The 16735-nt window shown below is 42.0% G+C and overlaps 1 protein-coding gene across 1 annotated transcript in view; it reads left to right on the top strand.

Moving 5' to 3' along the window:
* The first annotated feature begins 1359 nt into the window (after positions 1-1359).
* The window catches only part of LOC144754601 (chymotrypsin-like elastase family member 3B), a 32692-nt gene continuing 17316 nt past the window's right edge, over positions 1360-16735 (top strand). The window contains exons 1-4 of the mRNA XM_078642608.1: positions 1360-1435; positions 5646-5731; positions 13058-13155; positions 13921-14049. Coding sequence (XP_078498734.1) covers positions 1396-1435; positions 5646-5731; positions 13058-13155; positions 13921-14049 — 353 coding nt within the window. The 5' untranslated portion in view covers positions 1360-1395. The remainder of the gene's footprint in view (positions 1436-5645; positions 5732-13057; positions 13156-13920; positions 14050-16735) is intronic.

Below are 16735 nucleotides of genomic sequence, written 5' to 3'. Positions count from 1 at the left end.
CAGACAACAAACAATATATGTATATATATATATATATATATATATATATATATATATCAGAATTTTCTAAGCTCTGTTTAGGTGTTGGCAGAACGTAGGGGCAGATTTACAATGAAATGGCACAAAGCAGCAAAGTAAGTTGCTGCTGCACTGAATCATGAGAGAGAGCAGAACTGTGCCATATTTTCAATGAAATGGCACAGTTATGCACTCTTTACGGGCTGGCACATTTGTGGCTGCCTAGCTTCCACACAGGTACCCTTGCATCATAGTGCAGGGATGTCTACATTAAAGTCAAGATAGGTTTTCTGCAGCAAGTTGTTCCTTTCTGCAAAAAAAGTACACTTTGGGGCTATTTCCTCTTTGTATGTGTACTGTATAATGCAGCAAACATGGAAAGAGGAAATGACGAGGAGAAATAAAATATGTCACCTCGTTATACCAGCCTCAGGCAGGTGCATCATTTTGGCACAAACCCATATCTACAACTCTTTTAAATATGGATTTGCATCAAATTCAATGGTGGATGCATAGGAATGCCCAAGCACCAACCATGGAATGCCTTCTTGACGCAAAGTAACGCAAGGCAGCACAATGCACTGCCTTGCATTCCTTTTTTTACAAAGTAACACCAATCGACATTTGTGTGGTTTTTAAACACCAAAATAAATGTTGAGACTGCATCAAAAACTGACACAAACCCAACACAAAATCTTTGTAAATCCGGGCCGTAGTCTCAGGAATCCAACACATTTCACCGTAACAATTGCCCTGTTTATTTTAACTGATCTTCCATAACAAAAAGCTTCTCCCCTATAATATTTTTTTAAAACATTTTTACTGTTTTGCAACAAAGAAAAAGCCATATATAACAAGCATGTCCGCATCAAGCAACATCCCCACGACCCCAAACCCTTATCCCTCCCACCTCCCTCTTGTTCCAGGTCCCCGTAGCCATCAATCAAATGTTCAGTCCATGTGGTTCCCAAAGTCTCTTGCAGCTGGGGCTCCCCTATAATTTTTAATCAGCTTGTATTGAAGAAAAGTGAAGTGATACCAATGTAACCCCTTTCTCATGAAAGAGAATGCAGCAATCTTAGAATTTGGCGGAAATTGATGCAGTCCCCCGCTGCTACTTCTACACTGGTGGGTAGTTCTTATCCGTGTGAGCATGGTACAGAAATATGGATGGAAAGGGAGGGCTGTTGTGAAAGCCTTCTATCACAGACGGTCGGTGGAGGTACACCCAAGCCACTGTGTCCTTGGCTCCTGGTCCCTGATATGGTCGTGTATTCCCACACCTGTTACTTACAGTGTTTGGATCGCTTCCAGCACTGGTGATTGCGGGTAGTATTTAAGGGTCTACGAATCAGTCACTAGAACACTTCTGGAGACATGATGCAGCTTCTGATTACGGTTCTTCTGGCCGCAAGCGGTGAGTGTATCAGACTGACGGAGTTTAGGAACCCTACTGTGTGAATCCAGTTGTTTCCCGCTTGAACTTTCTCATAATGAGTAAAATACATGGTCTCGTAAATGGATCAAATGGATCCACTGTGAATTTAAATCTCATTTTTACTAAACAAAGGGCCCAAAGTACTATTTACATTTGCAAAACAGGGATGTGAAATTTGCACACTGACTGATTTGAGAATGGGAATGCAATTTGTGATGTGACCTACTTATCACTTTGCAAGTTGTCCATTTTGAGGCAGGCACCAATGACCTGCTTAATGAATGTTTAATATGCAGATTGTAATTTCTGATCCTCTATCATTGGCTGCATGGGACAGGAGACGTTCATCCCGCAATATACATTATTAAATTGGAAGCCTTTTTTGAAAGCAGCCTTTGTTAATCTGAGGGCCAGGCACTGCTTTAAAGAAAAATGTGAAAACACATTCAGAGGAGCAGGCACAGGTGAGCCTGAGGCGGCCACACGATTCCCAAAGAGGAAGCTGTCCCTGTGCACCGTTTTCCCCTTTGTAATCAGTTACCATCCAAAGGTCAGTAATTGATCAAGGGTTTGCAATTTCATTTGCGGTCACAAAGCATTGCTACTTCTCATTTCAGATCACAAACAGAAGAGGAGACCTTTTCATGACCTCCTTATTTGCAATTTCAGTGGATCTCAACTTTTACAAGTTATAAAGAATTATCTGATTCACAAAAATCCTATGATACATTGTATAAAGGTTTGTTTGGTTATATGCCCTCTATTTTTGCTACTTACAGGATCTGCAACTTCAAAACACCTTTGTACACGAGCCCCTGAATTGTTAAGTGGCAGTTATACTAAAATATGCACAAAATGCGTTATGATTTAATCAAAGGGACATTGCAACAGTTTTGTGGATTTTCAGGTAGGGCAGGGGGCCATTCCTGGAAACCAAGAGCAATACGGCGCATTCCTTTTCCCCTGCGCTGGTGCCCTTTTGGCAGCGTAGCGTCAACGCAGACCCCCTTGCACCAAGGATGTCACACAGGATAGTTTTTGAGCAGGAAGTGACACCTTCCTATACAAAAAGTATCCTGAGAGGCATATTCCTCTTTCTATGTCTGCTGCTAAATGCAGCAGACATTGAAAGAGAAGGTAACAAGGAGAAACAAAGGGAGAAATTAAGATATTTCTCCTCGTTGTGCCTGACCTGAGAAGATGGGGCCTCATTTATGAAAAGTGACGCATCGCTGCGTGAAAGCAGCGATGCGTCACTTCTCAGTGCGCACTCCTTGCGACATGATTGATGCGTCATATTTACAGTATGACGCATCATGTTGCAAGGAGTTACAGATACGTCAGTATTTCTGACGTATCTGTAAGCGCAAAAGTCACGCATTGCTGGGGTGTGTCACAAAAGTGACGCAACTCCAGCAATGTGTCCTTTCACATGGGGAAAGCCCCATGTGAAAGGGCTTGCGTCAGTCTTACGCCTGCTGTGAGGCAGGCGCAAGATTTTGATGCAGCAGTGTCCTAAAAGTGACGAAGTGAAATCTCATAGATTTCACTGCGTCACTATTACGAGGCTTTTTGCGGGGGGAATGTCCCCTCTGCATACATTATACCTGACGCGGGTATAATGTAGCGCAGGGGTTTACAAAGTGACGCATCTGCTTAGATGCGTCACTTTGTAAATAGTGCGCAACAGGAGGCATATTTTACGCCGCCGATTCGTCACAAAAAGTGACGCATCGGAAGCGCAAAACTGACGCAAGGCCTCATAAATGAGGCCCATGGTATCTTTTTGAAGCATTCCCAGGTCTACCATTTCTGGTAAATCTGGGAATGCACTGAAACCATGGGAGTTGCGTGGGAACACTCATGCAACATACATGGAACGTCTTCTAGACTAGATAGAGTAAGGCAATGCAGCAATTTGTGCTGCGTTGCCTAACTCCAGATTTATGGAGCCACTCAAGGACACTCAAAGTGGCCTTGCGTGGCTTCATTGATCACATGTACGGTTTGTGGTGCAAGAACGATGCAAACCGGCTCAGAAATCGGCTCCTATGTTTTACACAGGTCATGGCTCGTGGAGAGCACCAGAACAAATTTTTTCAGACTAGAGCGAGAGAGAGAAACACAGAAAAATAACAACGCCAGTGAAAGAGAAAGAAAGAAAAACAGAGACAAAGTAGGAGTGAAAAACAAAGAGTAAGATAGTATTGGTAGGGTGGTGGTATTTGTGAGCACTTTGTCTGTAGATCTGCTGAGAGTAGTAGCCCATAAACAGATAATTAATGTTTAGTGGGATCAAGTTCATCAGCCCATGGGGCTCAGTGGCAGCACGTATTTAAGCTGCTTAAGTAGGGGGTTTCCATGTCACTGGCTGCCATACTGTACAAGAGAAAACTCAGACAAAGAAATGCCCTCTCATATTGCCTTTTGCCTATTGATAGGTCAGAAAGTTAGTTGCACATCACTGCTTCCTGTGCGTGTTTAAATTCCAGTGTGGGCTGTGTTTCGGCTGTTTGATTACCTGTTCTACGGTCTGGTGGTCTACTTTCTGCATCCATCCCTTAACCTTTCCCAATTTTTTTAAAATATGAAATATGGATTATGTTCAGGGCTACTGGAATGATGAGATTCTGCAGCTGTGGCTATTTTCACATAATTGAGAATTTGCTGAAATTTCCATTTAATCTATCATCTGCTGCATAATATGCAGATTGCACCCCAAAAAACTGTTTCTAGCTCAAACTGATCAAAGTTACCGAAAATATGGGGACTTGGGTTCCTGCACACCTGAAGGCTTTTCACAAAGGTTGACTGGTCATCTTTCAGTTGTTTATTGCTGTATTTGGGTGTTCAATTGGAAATAATAAGGTGAACTCTTTTCCCACATATGGATACCAGGTATAAAAATGACAAAATAAAATAATAATAGTATCGCAAAATGTGCCGCATTATGTCGCAAAATTAGCCTCTTCTTGCAGCATGATTTAGTCAACCTTGTTGCATAATTTAGTCCTCCTCTGCCGCATAATTCTAGTGGCCCTGATTATGGCACAATGTCTAACTTGCTTTATCTGTTCTCAACAGGATCCAAAGCCTATGTTATTATTATTCCTATACATTATTTATTTTAATTTTCCCCGCTGACGTATAACAGTGTCATTCTGGGTTCTGCAGGTCGAAATAAGGCAGTAATATTTCAGGTTTCTGCCCATTCTGACGTGCAAAACACAGAATATTGCATTTTTCCTACAGAAATTTAATTCTTTTTTCTGGTGTATTTTGTGAGGGGTAAAGAACGCTAGGTCAGTGCACCACATGTAATCCCACCTGTCTTCATCTACATCGAGACTAACACTGCTCTTGTAATAAGGTTTCATTGCAAGTTTGTAAATATTTCTCCCAGATCTTCTTGAAATCTCCCTCCCTTGCCTTAAGAGTGAATGAGGTTCTTTTCATTAACGCTTGATTTGACAGTTCTGATATTCGTACCTTAAAAGCGGCGTGTCTACGTTTCCCCTAATGCACGATGAGGGATTTCTTGATATTTAACCAACGTGTTTGGGATCCAGGGTTTTATATATTTTTGACGGAGGGGTGTAATTTTTTATCATTGGGTGTTTTTCATCTGGTTTTTTTTTTGTTCAATAAATTTATTAAATTTTAAGAAATAAAACAAATAATTAAATAGAATATAGAGTGATAGAAACAAAATCCATTGGTGCATGAGGCATATTTGAATGAAGAACAAATAAATCCCGCAAGCAATTTAATTGTGAAAAAAAAAAATAGAAGAAAACCATGAGGGGAATGTCAATGAAACACAGTCTTCGTACAGTTTGTTTTTAACATTTTAAATTTCTATTGTATGTATTTAACTGTTTGGTATCGCACTTTTATTAGTACAATTTAATTCTAATAAAGTATATAATAATAACTCGGTAGAAAATTAGGTTAAGTATTTCCTTATTCTGAAGCAATTGCCGTTTCTAGACTCGTTATGTTATGCTGTTTATTCTAGTCTTGCAAAGAGAGCATTCTGTTTTGTAAAATTCAAGACAGTATTTTGTAAGGTCTTATTGGTGTCTTTAAAATATTTTATTTGAGGTAGGAAAGAACTCTACTCTCATGAAGTCAACAAAACGCTCTCAGTGGCGTCACCCAACACGTTAACTGTGCTTTTTCCCCACAGCCTACGGGTGCGGCGTGCCCACATACTCTCCGAACAGTAGGGTGGTGAACGGCGAGAATGCCAGACCCTACAGCTGGCCCTGGCAGGTAAGAGACCGCGCCGGGTGGTCGGCGATAAGTACTGTTTATAAACCAATGCTGCTCCTTTCACCTGAAGACTTGAATATCCAGTTTTGAATGGGACCATGCACTGTACCACCATTAGGGGAGTGCGCCTTCCACGACAGTACATTATCAGCTGTTTGTGCCAGGTGCAGACAAGAACAGTGTGACCAAACCCAAATGAAAGTGAACTCTCCCTAGCGCAGGCATGGACCTGAACAGGTTGGGCCTCATTTATGAAAAGTGACGCATCGCTGCGAGAAAACACCGATGCGTCACTTTTCATTGCGCCCTCCTTGCGACACCAATGATGCTTCATATTTACAATATGACGCATCATTGCGCAAGGACTTACAGATACGTCCGTATTTCGGACGTATCTGTAAGCGCAAAAGTGACGCATTGCTGGAGTGTGTCACAAAAGTGACGCAACTCCAGCAATGAGTCCTTTCACATGGGGCAAGCCCCATGTGAAAGGGCCTGCGTCAGCCTTACGCCTGCTGTGATGCAGGCGCAAGATTTTGACGCAACGGCGTCCAAGAAGTGATGCAGTCAAATCTCATAGATTTCACTGCGTCACTGCTACGACCTTTCTTGCGTCAATACGCCCCCCTTGCATACATTATACCTGGGGCAGGTATAATGTGGCGCAGGGTTTTACAAAGTGACGCATCTACCTAGATGCGTCACTTTGTAAATATGGCGCAACAAGGCGCATTTTTTACGCCATTGGTGCGTCACAAAAAGTGACGCACCAGCGGCGTAAAAGTGATGCACAGCCTCACCGTTGTGCCTACACTAGCGCATCAGGGTCTATCACTGCCTTCTGAACTGGCCTCGTTTGGAATGGTGAGATACAGCCGCGGCCCGTGCAGGTAAGAGCGGTGGGTTGGTGGGGGAGATGTCGACAGACGATGACGAGGGGAAATTAAATAAATAATTATTTTTACCTCATCATCGTCCGTCGAAATCCCCCACCGGGCCCCACGGCCCCACAGCTCTTACCTGCCCCGGCCAAGGCTGGTGGGGTAGGGATCCCCTATACAGGTGATCCTTGGAGATGGCCGTCCTTTCCAGTGGGTGGATGCCTGGGTGAACCTGAGACCACTATGCCCCCTCCTAAAAGTTGAACTCAGTGGGTGCACTAAGTCCACACCACATCCTATGTAGTGTATTTTGTAAAGCGCACAGCTGCCCCAACGGGGCGTCCCGGCGCTGTATAACGCTGTGGAACCCTTCCTGGCTCTCCCTGTGAGAAGCCCCTCCTGGGCACCCCCAAGGTGAAACCAGGCATCCCAGTGTTGTAGGGGCCGTTGTGGAGATTAAGCAAGCTATTGCCCAGAGTTGCAGCGTGGGACCCATGATTAGAGAAGGCCCTGAGGCGAGAATTATGAGTCCGCGGACATTGAGCTCAAGACCCTGCTGCGTCGGGACTTGAACCCTGGTCCCGGGCCCGATCTCTGCTTCAGCGTCTGCCGCTCTAACCAGTGAGCAACAAACCAATAAAGGAAAAAATAAATATAAACCAAATGGAAATATATTTTGGGGAAATGTCCAGCCGGACGATTTATTTCCATGATACAAAAATAATACTATAACAAATATAACACTGGGTGTGATAGAAACGGGGCACCGTCCGGTGTCCGACTAACACACTGAAAGAACATACAACATACACAATAACAGGCAATAGCAAGACATCTGATTAGAGTAAGACATACACCAGATAATCTAAAATATACACATATGCAAGAAAAATTATATATACATTCGTTGCATTTAGTGTAATGTGTCGGCGACGTTTCGAACCATACTTAATAAAGGTTCATCCTCAGGACAGAGGGTAATTGCCTTAAAGTTACACATTTGCGAATGTATCACAATAGTGTGGCACTCTGGAAGGAAAATTCCTTAAACTTGATAGTTTTGCTTAATTGCAGATGCCAAAATAAATCGTAAAAGAGTGCCCTCGGTACTATGGTCCGAAAAGGATGGTCACGGTACCATGGTCTGGAAAAGCTGGAAGCAAGGCCTCAATGGGGGTTCTTGCTTGCACCTTTTACGATTTATTTTGGCATCTGCAATTAAGCAAAACTATCAAGTTTAAGGAATTTTCCTTCCAGAGTGCCACACTATTGTGATACATTCGCAAATGTGTAACTTTAAGGCAATTACCCTCTGTCCTGAGGATGAACCTTTATTAAGTATGGTTCGAAACGTCGTCGACACATTACACTAAATGCAACGAATGTATATATAATTTTTCTTGCATATGTGTATATTTTAGATTATCTGGTGTATGTCTTACTCTAATCAGATGTCTTGCTATTGCCTGTTATTGTGTATGTTGTATGTTCTTTCAGTGTGTTAGTCGGACACCGGACGGTGCCCCGTTTCTATCACACCCAGTGTTATATTTGTTATAGTATTATTTTTGTATCAGGGAAATAAATCGTCCGGCTGGACATTTCCCCAAAATATATTTCCATTTGGTTTATATTTATTTTTTCCTTTATTGGTTTGTTGCTCTAAGGACCACTGTTCTTGATAATATAGTACCTACCCATGGTCCTTAGCTTATTGCGCCTTGGGTCCCCTTGTTCCTCTAAAATAGCTCTAACCAGTGAGCCACACTTCTCCTATGTGGCCCCAAAAGAGTGCTCCTCCCATAGGCTTCTTTGCCATTGTGCCCTCATCCATGAAACAATACAGGCGTGCATTGGCAAACACATCCGCTCATTAGTATGGGGGCATGGGCCATGTAAATGAGGGAAGGCCCACATAAGATCACATCGGTGCACACGTTGCACAAGCATAATTTATAAGGGGGCACACAAGTAAGTGTTTGCGGCCCATTCTGTAATTCTAAAGCTCTGCTGTGACACAAAAAAACAGGAGAAAACACGTACTGGTGCCCCAGGCCACTTTGTCTAGAACATCCCCAGATGTTTCCCTATAGCACTGAAGACATGTTCCTCTCTGACCTCACAGGGCTATGTAAAAATGACACAAAATACGAGGGGCATAAAAAAAGACATAGCTACATCACACAAAGTCCTCGTGGCTTCATAAAAAGGCTTTTGGTTGGTGTAACTTGTTAATGCAAATTATTTTACTAACCAATAACTTCAGTTCGTTTCTAACACTTTCAATTATCACTTCTTGGTTGTAGTGTATTTCACGGATATGAATGATGTGTAGTTTTCTGTGAAAAGCAAAACAGAGACTAAGGGCCATACGTATGTAGCAAATTCGCATTCGCAAACGCCGAAATTTCGGCGTTTGCGAATGCGAATTTGCAAAATGGTATGTATAAAGGAAAGTCTGGTGCAAAATAAGGAATCGCAAAATTTGCGATTCCTTATTTTGCAATTGCATTTAAGGAATCGCAAATTTTGCGATTCCTTAAATGCAATGTATGAAGCAGAAAAAAATTGCAAATTGTTCTTCAGGATCGGAAATAACCACCAACTTCAAGTTGGTGGTAATTTGAGAATTCCTTGGAAAATGCACATTTTTGCATTTTTCAAAGTGCCATGTGACGCACATACATGCCCTGCGATTTTTTTAAAATACATATTTCAGAATTGCAAATGGGTACCTTGATACATATGGCCCCATAATAATTAACAATCAACTTATATTAAATTTAACACATTTCCAATGGTAACACTAAACAAATGTAATCATGGGCTAACCCAATAGCCAACATCATGAACACAAAATCCCAAACATTTGACTCTCAACCCTGTATCTCTAACCCTTTACCTTTAACTCTTAACCATTAACCATCATCTTATAACCTAAACCCTGTACTGTTAACTATGTATCCATAGTCCTATGCCATGAACCCTCCACTAAGTTCCCTCAACCATATATCCCAAACATGGTAACCCAATATCCTAATTCTTCACCCCAAATACTAAATCCCAAAACAGTGCCCTTTAATCCTTACACCCTTTACTCCTAACCTTTAAGCTTTTAACTCTATACACCCAACCTCAACCTGTAACCCTATACCCCAACCCTTTACCGTATAATTCCAACCTTCGATTCTTAGCTCTGAAGCCTTGACCCATAACGCCTAACCATTAATCTTACTCCTACACTCTATACCCCATTCCTTAAACCCTTTATCTTATACCCTTAACCCAGTATCCCTAATCCAATGTTCTTAAACACTACTTTATATTTTACATCCTTAAACCATAAGTCTTAATTGCTTCACCCCTTTCTCTGTCCTTAGTTCAATATATTTTGGGAACAAACATTTTGTGAATAGGTCATTTTTTTTCTTTTTTACAAAGAACTTATTTTTAGAAATAATAATTGAAAGATGCTATTTTTAGAAGTGTAATGTTCAAAGTTTTGAAGCAATACCTTTTGAATACACCAATACTTTTTGATCACTACAAGTGATCATTTGAAAACATCATCACATAATGTAATACCATTAACATAGGTCTCAATATTAAGTATATCATTATTGGATAGCTACATAGTATTCACAATGTTCACAATACTTTAAACTTGCTAAAATAATAATAGAGTTCATCATTACTTAAGACCTAGGTCGATTAGAATTATTTTAAATACGTTCCATGCATACTAAATCATCACATTCATTTTACAATATCAATAAATGATTATCTTCTAAACGTCTACAATGCATTTTTTTTATTTTCATCACAATTTATTTTTTGTGAAGGAACTTCTTTATAAAATCTATGAAGATTGGCCATTATACGCTCCATTCTGTCTAAACGGGAGTGCTCACATCTTCATTTCCGCTGTGTCAATGCTCAGGCAGTAGATTATACAGCAAACCCATTAGTCATTTATTTAATTCAGAGCAAAAAAGATTTTTGGACTCTACGAAGGTGAAGTCCAATACACCTAATGTGCCCTTTTTGCTTTAAGAAAGGTGTGCGCTAAAACCTCTATTTTGATCTTTGCAATGGACAATGTATTTGGCGGCTATCAATACGTCACATTAATATTTTCCACCCAACTGTCATCATATTTGATGTTATTTGTAAAAGTCTCCACTGCCCATGTGGCTAGTTAGGCACAATAAAAATATTCTAGATAAATAAATAAATACCTGTCTAATTTTTCTTGCTGCAGAGAGGATTAGTAATAGGAACATTTTCATTGTCCACATAATTAGCAAGGAATACTTCCAGTGGGCTCTGGAGGAGCTGTTTTTAAGGCCAATATTTGAACAATGTGACTTACACTTATGGTATTAGTCCCACCAATTACAATAGAGAAAGAGTCCTGTTCATTGGAATCACAGTCGGTATCATTAAAGCCCGCCTCCAGAAAAATTCCTCCAGTCTGGTATGCACTGTAAGGACCTTTGTTGCCAACACCGGTAAGCCATGGAATACAGTTGGGACTAACCTTCTGAGGAAGGCTCTATGGCATGGCAGATTAGAATGCTTACCATGTTTCCGGTTAAAGCAACTAGTTCCCTGGTCAGCGCTTTCAAATTTGTTTTAAGATTTCCAAAATGAGAAACCTAGCCCGAAGTCCTACAGTGTCTAAGGTCCAGATAACATGGCAACTTTGTGATACTACAACTTCTTTTACATCCTTAAACCCAAATGACTTTCTAATCCTACTGTGGCCCAAGATCAAAATGGAGGCACGGCTATTATTAATCATAGTACAAAACATGTAATGTCACAACATTACTCGAAATTGATGAATTTCACCTTAAAACTTATGACAATCCTATCCATCAATACTCAATTGTAAACATCCATTAATTAATGTGTGGTCAGATTAATGATTTTCAGATTAAATGTAATCGCCCCTAGCAAGGCTGCTGGTGGATCAGGAAAGTAGCCCTGAATGAAACCATTAGGTGATCCATTTTAGATGAGTGATCTGTCCAACACAAAGCAATAATTTCACTAATGACAATACCCCAAGATCAATGTTCCGATTTTTCCTTATACCAAAATACTGATCATCCGCTTTACCAAAAGCAGCCCCTACATCCACAGGGCAGCAGGATTTGCTCGCTTTCTCTACTCATGGAACTTCAGGCTAAGTACATCAGTACAAAATATGTTATCTACTACGCATCGCTTGTTAGACGCTCACCTGGTTAAAAGGCAGAAGATCTTGCTGTTTGAAACACAGGTACAGATAATTCATATTTAATGTTGAAAATATTTTTCCCGCTTAGGAAATAGATAAGGAACTCCATGAAAAGGAAGCTTGACTTCTCTTATCGCGATTGCTCTTACAATTGATCATAACCAGGATTCCGCAATCTTACAATTAGGAGTAATGTACCTAAATAACGGCCAGCACAACATTTGTTCTTAATAATATAATACAAAATGTCATTCAGCCTAGCTGCTCTCCTGGCTTTAGGACATTGAGTTATCTGTTTTCTCTGTTACTTAGGAACTGATTTCAAGTTCTCCTGTCATTTTGATGGGGATAGTTTCAAAAGTTCCTGTCTCTATTGGAATTAGAAGATCCACAGGAACAGTGCACATCTTGTTTCACCCACAGGCTGCTGGAGGAAGTCAAAATCTCAGCAAACAAAATGTTTTAGTTAAACTGTGCCAAGAAATGAGGAATTACCATGTGAATAAGACCTTCAATGATCGATTCACCTGCCAATTCACCGTTTCTAGGGAGTTTACTGTGTAATCCTGGTTAATTTAACCTTCACCGAGAATTCCGTTTGCCCCGGGTATTGGCAACCCCAGGGGCAGACCTAACATGGAGAAATCTGGGGCGATCGTTTGGGACCCTTAGTGTGCGTGATTCTACTAGGTCTTTTGAAATGCCATGGCTATCAATGCTTCTCATCTCAGCAAGTTCTCTCTGGACACTTAATTCTCCACCAAATTATTCCCAGATCTAATCTGACTCAGGTTTTTCAGAAGCACTCTTAGCCTGGGCCAACACGTGTCTTAAAATATCTATCATGCAGTTTAGAGATGAACTTGGTTTGAAGCTGCTTTATAAGGGGCTTGAGAGAAAGCTGCATTAAATATGGAGATTGTGAAGCACACAAGAAATTATAACTCACCGATTGATACCTGATTTGCCCGCCAAATTTATTTACCTGCCATAATGTTGATTGTCTGTCATATCAAACAGTTAATTTGAACAGAACCCTGCTCTGTAGAGAGGGCACTTCCAAACTAAAGTTGCTTCATCTTGGGATCAGGTCATATATTGAACTGCTCATAGTTTGTTTTGGGCAGTCATTCTGTAGCTCAGTGTTTTCGACTGCATGTTGATTTAATACCTAAACTTTCTTGGTTTTCATCCTTACAGATTTCCCTGCAGTATCTGAGTGGTGGTGCCTACCATCACACTTGTGGAGGGACCCTTGTTGCACCCAACTGGATCTTGACAGCTGGACACTGTGTCTCGTAAGTTCATAATGCACCTATGTATAGCTTAATATAGGTACATAATGCTTGGTTCATGCAAAGTTCATGTGTAGCAGACCGGCCTCCCTAATCCTAATAGTATATTTGATACTTCTTTATCTGTTTGATGGGCTATTCTTCTGAGGTCAGATTAGCATTTTCTGAATTTTTTTCTGAAGGTGGGTGCTGCAGTTTTTAATCTCCCTTCAAGGATGTGTGGGCCTCTTAGAAGGAAATTTGAAGTGATAGTCACGCGCTGTTTGCCTTCAGGAAGAGACTGGATTGGGTGTCTCCTTCAGTAATCGAGATACCCACTAGCATGCAAAGCTGGAAAAGAGTACTTTGGTGAAAGAAATGGCCCATAGCTTTTCTATGTAGATGTCATTAAAGCATGGATTGGGCATGGCCTGACCAATTATCATGTCGCGCTTCTACTGTACTTCGTGTAGGTTGAACTGCCGTAGCAGACACATGACATGAGGTTCATCTACTTCTTGGTCCTGTACAGAATTTCCAAATAGTTATTGAGAATGGCCAATAGCTACTTCCCACAATGGAAGAGTGAAATCTGTTTGTCATCTGGGCAGTCTCAGAACAGCTCCATCTTAGATCTTAGTCCCAGCTCAGGTCTGTCCATGGAAGCACTGGGGGAAAAGGTCAGGGGTTACTCAACAAATATTTTGTACACCAAGTCATTGGCTTGACATGTGGCCAGCAGTAGGTCATTTTTAGGCTATTGTAATTCTGAATGAATCTCTCTCTCAGGTCCGGGCGTACGTACCAGGTAGTGGTCGGGGAGCACAACCGGGATGTGGAGGAAGGCCCTGAGCAGCGCATTGCCGTCAGCAAGATTGTTGTTCACCCTCAATGGAACTCCAACTGCCTCTCTTGTGGGTAAGTGTGTCTGACTGGGAGGGTCTCCTTCACCAGCCGTGGGGCTGGAAGGGTGATGAAGGTACTGCAGGGGCAAGGGTGTGATGCTGCGGTTGTGCGCAGTCACCAGAAGAGGTTTGGCTCCGCCTTCAGTGAAACCCTCTCCTTGTGAAGATGATGTCAGTGCTGTGGTAAATGTTAAGTTATACTATCTTAACAGGATGTGCTCCACTTTCTTTGAGACTTTTCTTCTTGTGGGGGAGCTGCCAGTGCTGTGGTAAATGTTATGTCATAATATACTAACAGGGTCTGTTTGACCTACAATGGCGTTGTGTCTTGTGAGGGTTTTGTCAGTTCCACAGGTGTAGGGGGTCGGCAGCTGGGGTTTGAAGCCATCGCTAAACCAGGGGTTGCTTCATTTGCAATAGTTCTATGTACTTTGGTGGGGCTAATGCCTTCTTTGGGGGTATTGGTTGATTATTCAGGTGGGAGTTTGCAACCTTTTTTATGGGTCTTTTCCGTTAATGCCACCTACTCTTTGGGCATTAGTTGTTGCCTTTTGTTTGGGAAATTGGTTCCTCTCTCAGTAGTATATGCCTCTTTATCTGGTTTAAGGTGCATTTTACATTGGAAGTTGCTGTCTCTTCTGAACAGATGTTCACTTTTGGTACTGTTTCCTTCTAGAGAGGGGCTTATCTCTCCCTTCCAGTGCTGTCTGTGCCTTGGATAGTTGCTCCCACTCTACAAAGAGGTTGCCGAGTCTTCTGTGAATAGTTACTGCCTATCCCCTCCATATATTCTGCCTCCTAAGCTCAAGTTGCACCACCTATGGACAATTACTGCCTATGCTTTGGGCATTTGCTGCCTTTTTTCTGGGTAGTTGCTGCATTTCGAATGGGTAGTTGCTGACTCTTCTTTGACTAATTGCTGCATCTCCTATGGGTAGTTGCTGACTCTTCTTTGACTAATTGCTGCATCTCCTAAGGGTAGTTGCTGTCTCTGTTCTGTGTAGGTCCTGCTTACCTATGGGTTGTTATTACCTGTACTACAGATAGTTGGTGCCTTTTCCTCTCCTTTGATTAGATGCCTGCTGCATCACCTATATATGCCTTTCTTGGCAGTGATATTTGTGTTTGTCTTTACTTCTCGTGTTGTAATTTGCTTCCTCTCATAAGTGATATTGCTGCCTCGTCTATTGGTATTTGCAACCCCTCCTCCAAATCGTTTCTGTTTCTCCTCTTGTGAGTTACTGTCTTTGTATTGGGTTGTAGATGCTTCTCTTCTGGGTTTTTGCTGTGCTTTCATGTAGGTAAGTGCTGCAATTTAATGGGTAATTTCTAGTCCTCTTAGGTTTAGCTGCTGCTATTTCTGAAAGTAGAGGCTACATCTTCTTTGGGTGTTTGCTACCTCTCTTTTTGGTAGTCTTTGTGCCAGTTAATTGCACTTCTATGCTTGTTGTTGTTTCTGTTTTGTAGTTGCTAAGTCTCCCTCTCATTAGAGTATTTGCTTTCCTACGGGTTTGCGTCACCCCTTCAGTGAGTAGCTGCTTCCCACTCCTTACCTTTAGGTAGTAGCCCCCTGCCTTCTGTATAGTTTCTGACTCTTATCGATAGTTGCTGTCCTCGTATAGGTAAATGTGGTTCCTCCTAGAGGAAGTTGCTGATCATCCTGTAGGTAGTTAGCTTTGCGCCTGAGGGTTATTGCTCGCACTCAAAGTTTCTGCTCCCTTTAACCCATTGACCGCGGCGCAAATTCCGCGTGATTTATGACTGGGCGTGGTTCGGATGGCCGGGGGCCATCCTCCGCACACACCCACCGTGATGTCGAATGGCCTGCGGCCGTCCGACTCTCCCAAAGGGTTAAGCGGAACTGCTGTGCCTTCTACAAGTAGTACTTTTCTCACTTAGTTTCTAGTACTTCTAGTTGGCATCACTTGCCTTGAGTAGGCACTGCATTTTCTGTTTTGTGCTTCTTTCTAATCTTTCTTTAGTTGTTGTCTAGTAGAAGAGCAGGATCTCTACTTCCTCGGCTTCAGGAGGCCCCTTTCTTTCTGTTGCAATCTATTGGCCCAGCATCTTCATGAGGAGACGAGGACTGGAGAGGTCCCAATGAGGCCAATGTGCATCCGAGATGTAATTAAACCAGAAGGATAGCTCACTAAGGTGGACACCGGGTGCTTACATAAATGTGGTGTTCAGGAGGCCATGACTTACAATCACTGCAAGACAGACTGAGCCTTCCATCCGTCCTATGGCAGAAAGTTGAGGACCGTAAACTGGATAGTAGTACCATATGATATTTTAGTGCTATATGAAAACAAAGGGGCTCATTTATGAGATTGTGACGCAGTGCAGCACAGCAAATCACCTGGCTGTGCTGCACTGCATGGCTGGTCAAGGGCAAAAATGCACCCTATTTCAGGCAATACGGCACATTCATGTCCTTTCCTTTGCACTGGCACCCTTTTGGCAGCCTAGCACCAACATAGGCCCCTTTGCACCATGGGGAAAGGGGGCCTGTGTTGCATTATTTTTGTGCAGTAAGGGGAATCTTCCTGCACAAAAACAATCTTGGAAGGCATATTCCTCTTTCAACGTGTGCTGCAAAATGCAGTACACATAGGAAGCCTCCCCTGGGAAAGTGTAAGATTTTGGCACATTTCCAGTTTTAAAAGTTCTTGTAAATCTGGGAATGCGTCAAAATCCAT

Source organism: Lissotriton helveticus, chromosome 5_1, assembly GCF_964261635.1.
Source record: "Lissotriton helveticus chromosome 5_1, aLisHel1.1, whole genome shotgun sequence".
NCBI classification, from domain to species: domain Eukaryota; kingdom Metazoa; phylum Chordata; class Amphibia; order Caudata; family Salamandridae; genus Lissotriton; species Lissotriton helveticus.
This window is presented reverse-complemented; position numbering and strand designations above follow the sequence as displayed.